Source organism: Odontesthes bonariensis, chromosome 10, assembly GCF_027942865.1.
Source record: "Odontesthes bonariensis isolate fOdoBon6 chromosome 10, fOdoBon6.hap1, whole genome shotgun sequence".
In the NCBI taxonomy this organism is placed as follows: domain Eukaryota; kingdom Metazoa; phylum Chordata; class Actinopteri; order Atheriniformes; family Atherinopsidae; genus Odontesthes; species Odontesthes bonariensis.
The window spans coordinates 38,309,696-38,327,075 of NC_134515.1; the positions used below are offsets into that span (position 1 = coordinate 38,309,696).

A 17,380-nucleotide genomic window follows, 5' to 3' on the forward strand; every position below is an offset into this window, starting at 1 on the left:
TGTGAGGAGATTTTGTGTGTGATTTTCAAGCGGATCAATAAAAAGAAGGAAAAATCACTCAAATAAATCAGTTTGTTTTGGATTTTCAAAACTCTAAATTGATGAATAATTAACAATATTTTGCTATTCATTTTATTACTTTGGCCAAATTTCATCATTCATCAAATCCAGAACAAGTTAATCTTGCATTGAAGAAATCAGACCTGAGCATTACTTTCAAATTTGATATTTAATATTTATTTTCTGTTTAAAAAGAAACAGAACAGTACCTTTTTATACAACTTTTTCAACATTTTAGCATTCTCTGTGTAATGAATACATCATTTTGTGCCTATGTATGTGTATCTATTTTTAGTCATCTCAGAATAGCTGCTAGCGTAGTGGGTTGTGGAGGCGCCCCATGTATAGAGGCTGCAGTCCTCGCTGCAGTCGGCCCCGGTTCGAGTCCTGCATCGGACGGACTTTTACTGAATGTCATTCCCTCTCTGCCTCTCACTTCAACTATTCTGTCCATTGAACCCCCCCCCCCCAAAAAAAAGAATATTTGCCAGGTCAGGCATTGGATAATCTGAAATGTGTTTCATTGTGTTAGCTGAGCTGAACTTCTGACGAACATGGCCAGAAGTTCTCATCTTGAGATTTTATATCTGAAGTCTCCTTTACCTTATCGAATAAAGTTCAAATAAAAATAGAGGTAAAATGTTAATAATTCCCATTCGATACAGTATTCAATTTTCTGAAAATAATGTTTATTTAAAAAAAGAGTCTCGTTATAAATACTTTTCTGCTGCATATATTCCCTTGCGTCTGTTTTAATTCTTTTACGATTTTCTCCTTTTTTTGTAGTACAATCTATCATTTCATGAATCAGCTACAAAGTCTTGAAAGTCTTTTTTTTGTTTTCATTTTCAAATTTTCTTGTCCATAATGGCGGATAATTGTTCCTCTGTTGCGTGCTGACGTTTCGGTGGATCGACCAATTAGCCTTTACTTCTCATCTGTCAGCTTCCTTGATTTATTTTGTACCATATGTTTCGAACGAGCTCATTGTCGGTTGACCCACCCGCCGATCTGCTTTTGAGCCAATGAGAGGACTGACAGAGGACGCTCGTCCAATCAGCCGCTATTACGCCTTACTATGCCAGAGGACTCCTTGCTCAGTGTAGTTCCTCCTATTTTGGCGGTTGTGCGGAAAACATGGCGGAAAATTTGAAAGGTAATATATGACATTTTTTGTGACTATTTTCAATTAATATTATTTTATGTACAGCGGTAAACTTGCGCAGTGTAAAGTTTTTAAAGACCCTCAATACGTATGTTGTCCTGACGTTGGTTGCATATATTATTAACGCGAGCGGTGCTTTTGTGTTCATGGTGACTTCAGAAGGTGAGTTTGTTATTCAACGTTCTTGAGCTCTTTAATGGAACTTCTACTGTGTGAAAAGCCCTGTTTGTGAATATAAAGTAACTTTGATTACGTTAGAAGCATGTTGTGTACGTTAGTACGGCACGTCGTAATCAGTTTGTAAAGATGATGTTGAAGCGACAGGAGGGCCAGATAACGTTAGCAGCACGCGCCATGCAGTACATGAACATGTTTAGATGCTTGAAAATGTGATTTTACCCGCACATGTTGCTGTTGCGACGATTGTAAATTCCCAAAGAACTGCTTTAATTCTCGGTTATGTTGTGGTTGTCGTTTTTCTGTCAAAGCAAATGGAGGTAGTCGTTGTCTTTCAATTTCACTCATTTAAAGCAGATTCTTGTTTTGCACTTTGGAGAGTCAACAGTTTCCCCGTCGGTCTGCTGAAACCTCATTGCCCTGTTGCAAAATCTCATGTGGAGATAAATGGCTCAACATTGTATGCTGTATTAACCTGAACGTCCATGCAATGTATAAAACGAATTGGGCCACGTTTCATTACTTTTCAGTCAAGGGTTGTGCTGGTAGAAATGGGAAAACTTTGCCTCAGTGCATAAGACTATGACTTTGTCAAAGTGATTTGATGTGTCAGATTGCAGCGTGCCTTGTAAGATGACCTGGGATGAGTTGGAGGCCCTGTGTCGAAGCGAGAAGCTCCACTGTAAACAGCTCGGAGTGAACAGAGCCAACGTCAATGAGTACGAGGTGGAATTCCTCTGTGACTACAAGAAGACTAAGGTATGAAATCACTATTCTAGCACATGGTAAAGGGGAGAATATAATAAATACTCAGCAGATTGATTTGCTGTGATTATTACATCATTACCCTGCAGGCCACTGTCTTTAACAGCTGAGTTATAGAAGCTGCAGGAAATGATCTAACATTTTCACAAGTCCCTGACAAGAGACCTGCTATAGCTGACTGTGCCCAGTAGAAGAGTCAAAATAAGACATGTTTTTTAAAGTTGTGAACTTAAAAAGATAAAGCAATACATACATGGAAAAGCTGCTTACATCAGCTTTAATGCAACTATTGAATATCGTGTTCATGTACTGAATGTGAAACCCCTCATTAACATCTCTGGAATATGTACTGCAGTGCATGTGTGAAAACAGCTCATGTTGAAGCAAAGACCATTTAAACCCTGTTGCCTCGGTTAAAACAGTTCTGAAATTCAAAAGTTCCATTATGTACTGATAAAGTTTATCAACCATAAACTGCAGGGGGGATTACTGGGCTCATTGGGAAATTGATTTTATTACCAAAGTATTAGATATTTTGTGAGGGGAAACATTTACACATCACATGCATCTTCTCTTGTGTGTGACTGCTTTATACAACATGGCTTTTCTTTTCATGAACTTGCGCAGGTGTTACTAATCAGTGTTGCAGTGTGACACCACTGTAGGGTGTGCAGTATCATTCTAAAGCAGGTTTTATGTTCACATTTACCAGTCGACCTCCTGAATACATTTTGGACTCTTATAGATCTGTGTGTGTTTTGGAGCTTTATGGTCTTTAATTATTTTACCAGCAGTCCCAACGCAAATATCTGCATCATGTGTTACAGACTGTTTGTGGAGTTTAATCAGTTCTGATCTTAATGATTTGTATGGTGGTTTCCACTTGTCTATCAACGTTGTGGATATGTTAAAGGAATTATTGATATTGGTGCACAAAGTCATAATTATAGATTTGTAGGGAGCCTTAACCACTGCTCTTGATGTGCATGAATGATTTGCATTTGGAAAGAATACAATCTTCTCCAAACTAAACTTGTTGTGTTTCAGGAGGAGGAGCTATACTTGGTGAAGTGGAAGGGCTTCCCTGAATCTGATAATACCTGGGAACCCAAGAGGAACCTCAAATGTCCAAAATTGATGAAACTGTTCCACCTGGACCTGGATCTGGAGCTAAAACGCCACAAGAGACGCAGCATTCCTAAAAGGTTGGATAAGGAGGTTGCCTTGTTCCTGGTTCAGAAAGCCAAATTCCGCCAGAGTCTGCAGCGCTGGGAGGACCACTTGAATCACACTCGCAATCACCCGGGTCGCATTTTCGTCACAAATGAAGTGGACTTGGAGGGCCCTCCAAAAAACTTTACCTACATCAACAACTACAAAGTTGGCCCAGGCATTGTACTGAATGAGATGGCTGTAGGTTGTGATTGTAAGAACTGTTTAGAGGAGCCAGTAAATGGCTGCTGCCCAGGAGCCTCCCTGCACCGTATGGCCTACAATGACAGGGGTCAGGTACGGATCCGACCAGGACAGCCCATATACGAGTGTAACTCCCGGTGCAACTGTGGGCCTGATTGTCCCAACAGAGTTGTGCAAAAAGGTATTCAGTTCGATTTGTGCATCTTTAAGACCGAGAACGGCCGAGGCTGGGGTGTCCGCACACTGCAGCACATCAAGAAGAACACGTTTGTCATGGAGTATGTCGGGGAGGTGAGACATGCTTAAACTGTTTATTTTTGTTGTGTTCAGTTAATTTCATGTTGATGAAAATATTTTCCAAAATACTTCCTTAACACAAGTGCATAGCATGCCAAATTAAAAGTAATTGGTAGCTTCATTTAATTATCTTACAGATTTGATATGTTGGAGCTTCTGTTAAAAAAAACGGCTGTTTGATAACTGATATCGGCCATATTTGAACAAAACACTGTTGAACTTGATTGGGTGCACACGGTCCAACATTACTCCCTCTTTGGTCTTCTCTACTCTGTGAATTAGCATATCAGTGTTAAGTAGCTGATGTTAGCAAGTCATTTAGTCATGTTATCTATCTCGACTATAGAAGACTGTTGTAGAAATGTCTGCTCTTGTAAGTGGTGGCAAGTGTTTACTTCAAGACCAGGTTACCTTGACAAAGAATTATGAGAGGTGATCTCGTAGTGATATCATGAGTACTGCCTCCGCAGGTAGACCCTCTTTGCAAGCGCTTGTGTGTCGGATGACCTTCCTCTTCCACAGCTGTTGGTTGGTCTATTTTTTATCTTTTTTTTTTCTTTGTACTTTGAAAATGACCAAACTTTCAACTTTGGCTTTTTTCCAACGAGGGGAAATGTTTGGGAGTGAGTGGTTCTACTCCTTCAGCCATCATAAACAGCTGATTGATAGTTTGCTTGAACCAGAGGGGGAGATGGACTGTCACTCTATGCAGCACGCAGCCTGGGATCCATGCACTTTCTGTCTTTTGATCATACAGAACAGCTCTCTCTGCAGGATGGATCATATTCGTCGTATACCTTGAAACCAAAACTGGCTCATGCATATTCTGTAAAAGTTTTAAATCTCATATGGACAGGTTGCAAAGAGATATATTATTACACGTTTTGTTCATCCTATGCAAAAACACCATAGTTACACAGACTATAAACAACAGATGGTTAATAGTTTATCACGTCTATGGTTTGTCATACTATTGTAAAATCAGGATTGTTACTCAGAAATCTAACATCCCAGCCATAAAGTATTCACTGTAAATCTATGTTGCCAAGACTGGATTCCAGTTGTCTGTGTGACTGGCACAAATCCATTTTGCTCTCTTCTCTTTATTCTTTCTACAATTTTATAAGAAAACTTAACTTCTTTCTGAATAATTTCCAGCCCCAGCCCCTCAGACGTGTTTTCTGTGTTTACCAGATGGCCCAACAGTCTGCAATGATTGAGCTAGCTGTCTTTTTGCCACTCGGAGGCAAAAACTACAGTCGCATGTCTTATGACACCACGCGCATTCCCTCAAATGTGAGCTTAAACTGTAGTGCACAAGTGTCTTTTATCTGTGAGCTTATCCTCAGAAATCCTTGAAGTGATTATAAGTCAGTACAGTAATATGAAAATTAACCATGGAAAGTTGATGTGTTTTAGAAGCTGTTTTTACAGTATTCATTCAGTTTAATCAACCATCCTGGTCCGGTCTGGTTGCAAAGGAAACAGGTCCAGGAGGAAAACCCAGGCATTCTTCTCTCCACAGCTGTCCAGATCCTGGAGATCCCAAGGTTTTCCCAGGCCAGAGGGGATATATGAATATATAATCCCTCCAGAGTTTTCTGGGTCTGCCCCTGCCTCCTCCTAGATGGACATGTAAGGCGACCAGGAGGCATGACCGAACCTCCTCAGCTGAATCCTTTTGATGTAGAGAAGCAGCTGCTCTACTCCAAGCTCTCTGGATGGTCAAGCTCCTCATCCTAACTATGGGTGAGACCCGCCACCTTCCAAAGGAAACTTGGTTCAACTACTTGTATCTGCAACACTATTCTTTTGGTCAATACCCAAATCTTGCGACAATAGTTGAGGATTGGAACGAAGATGGACCAGTAAACCAAAAACTTTACCTTTGGCTCAGCGTCCTTATTACTGCTGATGAAGCCTCAATCTGTCTATTCATCTCTTGCACGAACTTGCCATAATTTGTTAACAAGATTCCAAGATGGTTAAACTCCTCCACTTAAGACAGATACTCATTCTTGACCTGGGGGGTGCAATACACCTTTTTCTGGTTGAGAACCTGGCCTTAGATTTGGAGGTGCTAACTTTCACCCCGGTCGCTTCACACTAAGCTGCACATCACTCAAATGCACATTGAAGGTCATGACCTGAAGAAGCAAACATAACTACATCATCTGCAAAAAGCAGAGATGCAATCCTTGGGTTCCCAAGCCAGACACCCTTCTCTCCCTGACTATACTTTGAGATCCTGTCTGTAAAGAACACAACCAGGAATGGTGACAAGGGACAGCCTCAGCAGAGTCCAACATGCACCATCAACAAGCTCAACTTTGGGCCAATAATTCAGACTCTTGCTTTGGTTATACTGGTTATTTTGCAGAACCTCCTCAAGAATCACTCGAGTGGCACGGTCATAAGCCTAGTCAAAGTCTACAAAATGCATTTAGATTAGATTGCCAAACTCCCATGGCCCTCTCAGTAACTCTGCAAGGGTGAAGATCTGGTCCACTGTTCCAAGACCTGTGCAAAAACCACATTGCTCTTTCTAGGTTGAGCAATTGGGTCAGAGCCACCTTTCCAACACCCTGAAGTAAATTTTACTATGGAGACTGGGTGATCCTTTTATAAATGGACTCTCCAGTAGGAAACACCATTCTGGTCTTCAATTCCGCAGGTATTGTACAAGACTTTCATGCAATGTTGGAGAGGCATGCCGGCCAAGACAAGTCCACAATGTCCAATGCTTTCAGCCAGGGATGGACAAGATTTTCAACTATCTCGGCAATCCTGCCAGGGTAAAGTACGAGTCTTCCCTCAAGTCCTCAGACTCTTCCTCCTCAATGGAGGACATGCTAGTCTGATTAAGGAGGTCTTTTAAAGTCCACCCTCCGTCTACCACTCAACGATTCAAAACCCCTGTTCAGGTCTGCAGTTGTCTACCCAGGTAAGTACAACCTGGGAGAAGCACTACTATCCCGTTTTGAGCCACCAAATGGTTTGCCAGTACATAGCCTTTTAACCACTTAGTACCTATCAGGTACTTCAGGTGAACCCTGGGACAACCAGACCTGAAGGTGTCCTTCTTCAGCTTAACAGTTTCTCAGGCTGTCCACATCCACCACCAGGTGTTCTTTATGACAAGCACTTCAGATGACCTTCTGACCACAGCGCTGGGAAGCCACTTCCTCATTGGGGGTCCTGAACTTGGCTCATTTGGATTCCATGACCCTAACCTCTTCTTGTAAGCTAGAAAAACTCCCTGAAGTGTGAGTTGAAGAACTCTCAAACCTGGGCCTCGCTCTTCACTCCAAAACCAAGAAATAAGCTGCAGGTCTAATGATACAACACTTATCAACCACCTTGTACTTAAACTTGGTGTTTGTAATGGACTATCCATGAATAGCACAGAAGTCCAAAAAAAACAAAACACCAGTCAGGTTCAGATCAGGAAGGCATATGTACACTATGTAAAGACCACAGTCGGAGCCTTCCCTCGTTGGAGCTACAGTGAGGTGACACTCTAGCTCACTGGGGAGCTACACGCATGGAAGATTCTGCCTCATCAGGATGTAGATGAAGCCAAAATTCAGAACCAATATATATATATTATTTTAAATGTTTACTATCTTTTCAGTGATGTTAAGTTAGAACTAAATGCAGGTTGTACTTTATGTATTACTGCTGGCTGCACAAAATAATTATAAAATAATAAATAGCAATTTTAAGATTAGCCGAATCCCAATTGATCTTTATAATGACTGCTCCAAACCTATTGAATTTGTCCTGGTTGTTTATAATCATTAGTTTATTTCATTAGGCTTTTATCCTTGGGGTAAATATGTCTTCACTTTAACTAAATTGAAATATAAAAGACCAAGACTAAAATGATCCCGTGTTTTTCCCCCAGATCATCACAACAGATGAAGCAGAGAGGAGGGGCTATTTCTATGACCGCCAGGGCTCTACGTACCTTTTTGACCTCGATTATGTGGAAGATGTGTACACGGTGGATGCAGCTCACCTTGGAAACATTTCCCACTTTGTCAACCACAGTGTGAGTGTCTTGAGGATGCATTCACTGCTGTATTAATACCTTTTTGACAGGTCATTCTGCCAGCCTAAATACGGACTTGGGCTCAACGTTTTCATGTTTTTTTTACGTTATCCCTGTAAAACTACTTCATCGTTGTAATGGTTGTCATGACACTGAGACTTTCAAAGGAGGTGAAATCAGTACTTTGATTTTCTGTTTTTTTTACAATCCAGACTACAAAGTCAAGTCGGTGACAAAACTTCTTACTACCTTATTTGGAGTTCAGACTATATTTGGTGTTCTACTTTTAGGTGTTATTATTTTAAAGGATCTAGATTTCTAGCACTGGCTTATTCTATGACATCAACTTCTGAAAACTTTTCTTTCTTTACTTGTTTTATGAAAGGATTATCTTGAGTGTGGATGAAAAGCCCCTGATACAGTTTTGCTTTTTATTTTGTAGTGTAACCCCAACCTTCAGGTTTTCAACGTGTTCATTGACAACATAGATGAGAGACTTCCAAGAATTGCTTTATTTTCAACGCGTGCTATTCGGGCAGGAGAGGAACTGACCTTTGACTACAAGATGCAAAGTAAGTCTATTCTTTTTGCATGAACAACCTAAATAAATCTATTTAGTTCTGTCAGCCGTTGTTAAATTGGCAGATGTCAAAACACACTTAAGATGACATAAGCACTTCATTGGGAAAATTGTGTCATTCTGCCTGTGCTCTCGCGCTAATTTGCATCTTTCTGGAAGTGGCACTTTCTTTTGGAAGCAAGAAGGATGTCAGGTCTGTTGAAAGTCATGTGGCCTGCACTGCAGTGCTAATGCAGGCCCATCTCACCTGATGTTTGTCATCAGTCTGTTTAAACTGATTGCTCTTAACAGTTAATTCCTTTTGTCACTATTACTGAATCATGCTGAATCAGGCTTTTTAGCTCTTGTAATGATGAAGCAAAGTTTAGAAATGGAAAGGGAAATTCATCAAGCTCTAAAATGTATTCACTAGAACAGTCATCAGTAAATTGTCATCATTTCAAAACAGAATTTTCTCCTCCTTTGTATTCTACGTGATAGAAATTAAGATTTTATTCTATTCTTAAATTCAGTTATTGCAAGGGATCCTCTGCTGTTTGAGTTCCTGTGGCAACCATTTGGCATGAGGGACGTGCATTTCAAGTAGAAATAAATATTCAAAATCTCTATGAATTATTGACCATTTTCCTTCAAATTGAATGGTATTTCTTTAAAAGAACTTCCTTACAGGATCGCTTTGGTGTTTGGTTTAGCATGTTCTCTTATTTAGCACCTAAGCTCACAATAGTCTCATTCGCACTGTAGGAACCTTTGGCAGTTCCTATAACCTTTTAATCCGCGGGGCCGTTTTCTCCCGCATTCGCACATACAGGAACTCGGGACCACGACCCTCAGTTCCTGGAACCATTTCAGCTCCTTCTCCTCAGCTGGCTCTGTTCTGGGTTCTATAGGAACACATCTGACGGAGGTGTTTGGGGGTTGGTAGCTCCGCCCCTTGTCATGTTGTCAGGCTGAAATGTTTCCTCATACGACACGGACACAACCTTGGCGTGTTTAATAAGTTAAACCTCCACGTGGTCTCCTTTGTCTGCGGCGCTCTGCTCTCCTTCCTTCATGAAACCAAGAAGTATGGCCTGCGCTCCATCCTTCGTCTCCTGACTCTCTCTGTGAGCTCTTCCAGCCTCCATGTGAGACGCCCCATGTGATCGTCCATGATTAATATCACCATCATGCAGACCATGAACACGGTGGCCTCCCCGCTCTCCATGTTAGCTTCTTTGTGGTGTTTTTTCTTCACCTTACTTTTACCGGGTTTTGTTTTGTTTTGTTATTGAATGTGGCGCTAAAGTAACACGTCGCTGTCACAGACGGCTGCGTCGTATCAGTCCCGCCCTGGTCCCGACTCATGTGCGAATGCAGACTGAAACCGTTCTGCTGGAGAAGGATAGTAATCAGAACGGAATTCGAGGAGGACCGTTCTTAGAACTGTGTTCTTCTAACGACTCTGTCCGAAAGCGGCTAATGTCACACCCATTTTACCAAGCCCTGCAGGAGTCAAACGTTCTCCTGTTCTTTTCTGGGTGGTAAATACTTTAGTGCATTACTGACACCTTGTGGTGATATTGACGCATTACTATCAGGTGCCTGGTACACAATGTTGTGGCTCCTGGTTCTGAAAATGTGTCGTTCAATGAGCCGTGCAGGTCTGCAGATGAAAGAATAAAACTTATGATGAAAAAAAAGTAGTGTTTGCATATAAATTCACCCCTAAATAAGATCTGGTGCTACCAATTACCTTGAAGTCACATAATTAGATGAATAAAGCCCACCTATGTGCACTTAGTGTCAAATAATCTGTTCTGAAAGACCACAATGTGCACATTGTTGCTTTTTATTTTGGTAAAACTGTGATGTTATCATATGTGTACTGTAAATGGTAATGTAGTACTGTAAATATGTTACCGGCGGTATCTCAGCCCCCAGGTGTTGAAGGGCAGTTTTACACTTTAAATGTGCATTACAAAGATTGGTGTCCCTCAAGAGTCAGAAGCACCTAGTTTTTCCATTCCAAATTTCATACACACCTCCAACAGGGGGGGATTTTTCCATGCAAATACACCCATTGTGACCACCTTGTTCCAAGCTTCTAATTTCAGGTATCATATTAGCAGCAGTCTCACAGGTGTGTGTAGTTCAGCGTTGGAGCAGTGCTTCCTCTGCACTATGAACACTCCATTTAGATTCTTCTGGACACAGCTCAACAAATTACCACTCGTCCTAAGTCTCTCTCAGGCCCATCAGTGCCGTGTTACTTGTCGTGCTCTGATTTTTGAGAGTTTCATGTGTTCACACATATCCTCTTCTATCCTTGCTCCTTCTTCAGTCGGGGGTGTGTTCATGGCTTCTTCCACCAGGACAATCCTCTCTCTGCCTCTGTTCATCCTCTGTGTGCATTAATGTTGTTTCACTCACAGATATCATTGACTTGATAACAGACATAGTATTTAATACTATATATGGTGTCATTTTGTGCATTTTGGATCATTTCTGCAAACTTCTTGGCATAGGAGTGGATCCTCTACAACTCGGCAGTCTTGATGTAGAGGGTTTACTTGTGTCCTTTAGTCTTGAAGTATTTTCGCCCTTTTGAAGTACTATGATATCTACATAGCTACACACTGGCATTTTAATGGTCAAATAAGGTATTTGGTGACTTTGGCTACAACATCATATTTCTGTGCAGCCTGCACGATGATGATAGGCACAGAAAGTAAACGTCACATGACTGTAAAGTCCATACTTTATGAGCTGACAGACTCTGCTGTTTACCATGGTGTGTATGGATATGTTCACTGGTTTGCTGCTCATTTGAAAGGCTCTTTCCCTCTGCTGTGGCTTTCTGTGCACGCTCATGGTCTGATGACACATAGATGAGACTTCTGCATGCACAACTCAAGCCGATTTGCTCCTGTTTTTGAATTCCTGCAGATGTGTTTAGCTTTTTTAATCTTCCATCTACACTGTTCAGTTAGTTTTTCCACCACAGTACCAGCGTCAGGCTGATCATTGTAGGTTGCAGCAGCAGTCGCACTGCAGGATGATCATCTCACAAATCCCAGCCTATGTATACATGGTCACAAATGTGTCTCTGGTCATCTTTAGACACTACACTGTGACTTTGTCTTTGAGCCTTTTTCACTGTCTGATGTTGGACTTGCATTATTAGCCATGATCATATTGATCATATCATATCAGATATTCCTACCATTCTTTCTTCTGGGTTGAAGCATTTTGAGAAATCAATGCAGAAAGGCTTGGAATTCAATGCCATTCAAAGTTTTTCATGGAACAGTGATACTAACTGAGCTCTGAGTAAGTAAATAATGTGTACACTTCTTTATAGTCACTTTTCATATCAGTTGAGAAAATCTTGTCATTTGTCTAGAATTGTAAATAAAGAGCTGTCTTCTCACCAGAGCCTTTAACCTACTGAACTTTTGTTTGCTTCCAGTTGACCCAGTGGACACAGAAAGCACCAAAATGGACTCCAGTTTCAGTCTAGCAGGGCTCCCTACTTCCCCAAAGAAGAGGACTCGAGTGGAGTGTCGGTGTGGATCGGAATCCTGTCGAAAATATCTCTTCTGATGTGGGACTGTTGGAAACGCTGTAAAAAAAGTGGAAAATTGTACATATTTTATTATTTTTTTATTGAATGCCAGCATCGACTTTTTAAAAATGAGCCACGCAGTCTCTTTCAAGACTTCAAATCTGTTTTTTTCCTAAAAAAAAAAAGAAAATTCATCAATGGATTAAGTCCAGTGAGCTCTAATATTTTATGTATATTATGTCCATTGTTCCAGTGCAGTGATCAAGTCCAAAACTGCACTAAAATGTAGTCTGCAAGTAGATTACATGTTCAAGTGTATTACTGCTTGGGTCTAAGTTTTTATATTCAGAGCAGTGCTGATCTCCTCCACCAAAAGTAACTTTCATGCACCATCGAGAGGTAGTCGGAGCTCAACTGGTTAGACGAGTAGAAGGCCAAGCCAGCGCAGTGGAACAGATGCTTCTACTAATGAGGCTGTTGGTTCCACAACACTGCTTTGAGTCTGTGTAAGTACAGTCAGCACAGCCAGATGCACACCTGACTCCAGCTATGGGTTCACCTTGACATGGCCATTTAACTGGACCACTGTTGTCCATGTATTCATCCAATCCAGTTATTGACTGAAATCCGTACATGTATGACAATGTGATGCTGTGGACTCTGTGAGAAAAGATTCAAGATGTTCTGCTGCCTCTAACGTCCTCTGTGGGAGATGATGGTACCTGAGAGTCCAGCTGAGTTCACTGCACAGACCCTGTTCTAAAATCTGGATTTTATTAGCAGAGCGACAGCCTGGAAATGCTTCAGTCACCACCAGCTGTCTTAATCTTAATCCTAACAATCTTAATCTCTAACGTCCTTAATATTAGTCTTAATCTGATATTCAGTCCCAGTTTCTGACAAAGGAAACAGAAACATCTGGGAATGAGAGCAGCTTTATTGGGAATTCAGCTGGATTAATGTACACTTTACTGTTTTAACTAAAAGATGCAGAAAGATGGTACTTTGGAGCCTAAGCCCATTTGAATCTAGTTAAGGATATACAGGCAGGAGTGATTCAAGCCCCAACCACGTTATCTAGGTGTGTGAGTCTGGCTTTTAAAGGCATTTCATACAGTTTTGGTCGGGCTGCTTTATAAAAGTCTGTTTTTTTTCTTTTCTTCCTCTGTCATGTGACTGTGCTGCGTTTCCTCTGTTTGGGGGAACGGCCATAGGTCAATGAGAAGATGTTTATTACAGCAGTGAACTGTGAGCACTGTGACACCCACGCTGAACACAGGAGGAAAAAGACCTGGGAAAACACTCTGTGAACTTTATTGCTTCTGTACATATTTTTACCACATTTGTAGTGTTGACACAATGAATTGCATAAGTTTGGATAAATGAGCACACTTTGAGTGTAAATATCTCCACATTTGCCCCGTTATTCAGGTCCAACTACAGAACTTTGTAAAGTGGATGTGAATGTTTCTCAGTCAGCTGTCACAACTGGGTTCCCTTACTGTCTGATGAGGTGGAGTCTGATCTGCTAACACATGATCCCAGCCTTACAGGATACAGCTCCAGTTGACCTTGATCATTAGTCACATTTCAGGGAATCTTATTTGTGAAGCAACACTCCATTCTCCTTTTATCAAAGAAATGGTTTCTATGGAAACTCGGCAGGTGTTCTTCTCTCATGTAGCAAACGGCACCGTGGATGAATCGGAACATTTCATGTGGGAGTGGAGTGAACTGGCCTGTCTCTGAACTTGGTGCACGTCTTGTTATTCTGGACAGTATCTGCCTCGTAGTCACGTAGCTGTTTAATGTTGGCATTTCTCTATAGTTTAACAAAAAATGGAAATGTTTCTAAAGACATGTGTATTCTTTATTAATAGAGGATCTATTACACCTTGTTGGAAACCAACACCATCCAGAAGACTGAAGCGCTCACCAGAGGAATGCTACTGCTACTGTTATAACGATTTAGAGATCTGCTTAGGAAAGAAAGAGGATCATTGGCCAGATTAAGCAGGTGGGCTTCAGATGGTAGGGGGCCAGGACATGATGGGGAGAAGAGACATTTATGGATTAGAGCCAGTTACTCATTGACAAGTGTCACCCAAGACTATGAGGTCAGATACATGAATCAGTTCAACTCAATGACTTTCCACATGGATACTGGAGTGCTTCGAACTCTACCAGACACTAAGATCCTTCACAGAACTCAACAGGAATGTGGAAGATAACCCTTAAGGCCAATTCAAAGCCAACTGCTCAAGTTGGCATCAAGTGAGGCATCTACCAAAGAGCTGCTGTGTGCAGGCCTGAACCCTCCCACCCCCCATCCTCATCATCACAGAGGGGCAATACATACCAGTTCTGAAGTGAAGACATTATTAGCCGCAGACTTCCTTAATGCCCTGTGGTTATGGTGATGGATTCTTCCATCCGGCTTGGGTCACAATCGGCCATCTGATTGGTTATTTGTGTGACTGGGTCACCCTGCACATGCGTTAATGCATTAAAGATGTATCGCGTTAATTCCACTAATGAATTGGTTTGTGTTCATTTTGTCAGACTTTCATGAAAGGAACTACAATACCAGGAATTTCCATCATGACCATGGTTCACTCTCAGCCTGTTGATTGTGTTATTCCCAGCAGCGTGTTTTTCTAAGTGAAAGAAGTATTTTGCATGTTGTCCTTTCTCTTGTCACCTTTTCTTCGACCTGATAAAAGCAGCTGTACTCTTTTGTATATTAACATTGTCTCATTGAATGTGCAGCTCTGTTCATTCTTGTTGTTCTGCTTCATTCGATAACTTCAGGTGTTTTGGGAGAACTCTGCTAATCTGGATGTAATTTTAGTTTCTTCAGTCTTAATAAACCAGCTTCTGGTACGACCAAACTTTCTCAGATGCTCACCACATTCAAACAGAGTTCCCAAGTCCTTTATCCTCCTTAGCTTTATTCCAAAACTTTTGGGTTCAATTTCCAACAAGACGGTATCTTAGGAGAATGATTATTATGTGAAAATGTAAAGGTTAACTGGATGGCTTTATGATCAGCGAGAGGTGCAGCTGATATCTGAACTTCAGCCCTGTCTCTACAGCTTTTATAGATGCTAGCCACAAGTCTATTCTGGATTGTTTTGAGGCAGATTTGAACTCCATGTAAAGAATGTTGTCATGTTAGTTTATGTCTCCAAATATCTTTCATCTATCATCTCAACATGAATGATTTCACAGTGGCACCGTTACCATCCAAAACATTGTCAGTCTTTCCCCAGCAGTATTACTACTCTCTGAAACTTCTGTCAGAAGTCTTATCTGTTTCTCCTGAGAGACAGATACAAGTTATCAGTTTCTTTTTTGTTGTTATACCCACATGTATTGGCAGGTATAAGTTACTTATGACCGAGCTCAGTCAATCTGACACGTGAAGTGTTCGAACAGTCACAGTCAGTACCCCTGCAGAATGTCCAGTGCCACGCGAAGCCCATCAGAATTACCCCACAGAAGGAAGCACCTTTACCAACAAACAGAAATCCGATCTGACCTGTTGAGCAAACAGAAATGATGCTTTATGTTTAGTCATGCTGTGCAACCCACTGGCAGTAAGAGAAATGAAAGAAAAGGACTGGCTTGACTGTTAGAAATAACAAACTAAGAATATTATTATGTGTCGGATGATGAACATCGTATTGTATGAACAGCTGGACAAAATAAGCATTCACATGGAATAAAACCAGGAAATGGATCATTACATTCTGCTGACATTCTTCCATACCAGCCACCAATGAGATGTTGTACCAAAAAGCCATGATCTGCCAGAAACTGATTAAACAGCCTGTTGTGGCCGTTTCTGTCGGTGCCTCTGGCCTGCATTTGTTCGTCTCACCATCAAAACAAAAAAACAAGAATGTTTAAGGAAAAGTTTGTGAGCCGGCAGTGTTTTCTGTGGTAGTGTGTAGCACTGGAGCTAAATGTGGGGGTGGAAAGGTCTCCCCCGGTCTGACTGTGACTGCTCGAAGCATTCTCACTTAGTTTCTCACTGCTGCTACCAGCTGCTGGATCAGGGGTTCACTTAGTTTCTCACTCACTGCTGCTACCAGCTGCTGGATCAGGGGTTCACTTAGTTTCTCACTCACTGCTGCTACCAGCTGCTGGATCAGGGGTTCACTTAGTTTCTCACTCACTGCTGCTACCAGCTGCTGGATCAGGGGTTCACTTAGTTTCTCACTGCTGCTACCAGCTGCAGGATCAGGGGTTCACTTAGTTTCTCACTGCTGCTACCAGCTGCTGGATCAGGGGTTCACTTAGTTTCTCACTCACTGCTACTACCAGCTGCAGGATCATGGGTTCACTTAGTTTCTCACTGCTGCTACCAGCTGCTGGATCAGGGGTTCACTTAGTTTCTCACTCACTGCTGCTACCAGCTGCAGGATCAGGGGTTCACTTAGTTTCTCACTGCTGCTACCAGCTGCTGGATCAGGGGTTCCCTTAGTTTCTTACTGATTGCTTCTACTAGCTGCTGGATCAGGGGTTTACTTAGTTTCTCACTGATTGCTTCTACTAGCTGCTGGATCAGGGGTTTACTTAGTTTCTCACTGCTGCTACCATCGGCTGGACCAGGGGTTCACTTAGTTTCTCACTCACTGCTGCTACCAGCTGCTGGATCAGGGGTTCACTTAGTTTCTCACTGATTGCTTCTACTAGCTGCTGGATCAGGGGTTTACTTAGTTTCTCACTTATTGCTTCTACTAGCTGCTGAATCAGGGGTTCACTTAGTTTCTCACTCACTGCTGCTATCAGCTGCTGGATCAGGGGTTCACTTAGTTTCTCACTGCTTCTACCAGCTGCTGGATCAGGGGTTCACTTAGTTTCTCAATGCTGCTACCAGCTATTGGATCAGGGGTTCACTTAGTTTCTCACTCACTGCTGCTGCTACTAGCTGCTGGATCAGGGGTTCACTTAGTTTCTCACTCACTGCTGCTACCAGCTGCTGGATCAGGGGTTCACTTAGTTTCTCACTCACTGCTGCTACCAGCTGCTGGATCAGGGGTTCACTTGGTTTCTCACTAATGCTACCAGCTGCTGGATCAGGGGTTCACTTAGTTTCTCACTGCTGCTACCAGCTGCTAGATCAGGGGTTCACTTAGTTTCTCACACACTGCTGCTACCAGCTGCTGGATCAGGGGTTCACTTAGTTTCTCACTCACTTCTGCTACTAGCTGCTGGATCAGGGGTTCACTTAGTTTCTTACTCACTGCTGCTACCAGCTGCTGGATCAGGGGTTCACTTAGTTTCTCACTCACTGCTGCTACCAGCTGCTGG

General features: G+C 41.9%; 1 protein-coding gene across 1 annotated transcript; it reads left to right on the forward strand.

The window, feature by feature from the left end:
* Positions 1-1,165: 1,165 nt before the first annotated feature.
* Positions 1,166-15,211, forward strand: LOC142390067 (histone-lysine N-methyltransferase SUV39H1-like). The gene is made up of 6 exons (XM_075475421.1): positions 1,166-1,216; positions 2,016-2,161; positions 3,215-3,874; positions 7,788-7,934; positions 8,377-8,506; positions 11,966-15,211. The coding sequence occupies exons 1-6, from the start codon at positions 1,198-1,200 to the stop codon at positions 12,097-12,099; spliced, it is 1,236 nt and encodes a 411-aa protein (XP_075331536.1). The 5' UTR covers positions 1,166-1,197; the 3' UTR covers positions 12,100-15,211.
* The last annotated feature ends 2,169 nt before the right edge of the window (positions 15,212-17,380 follow it).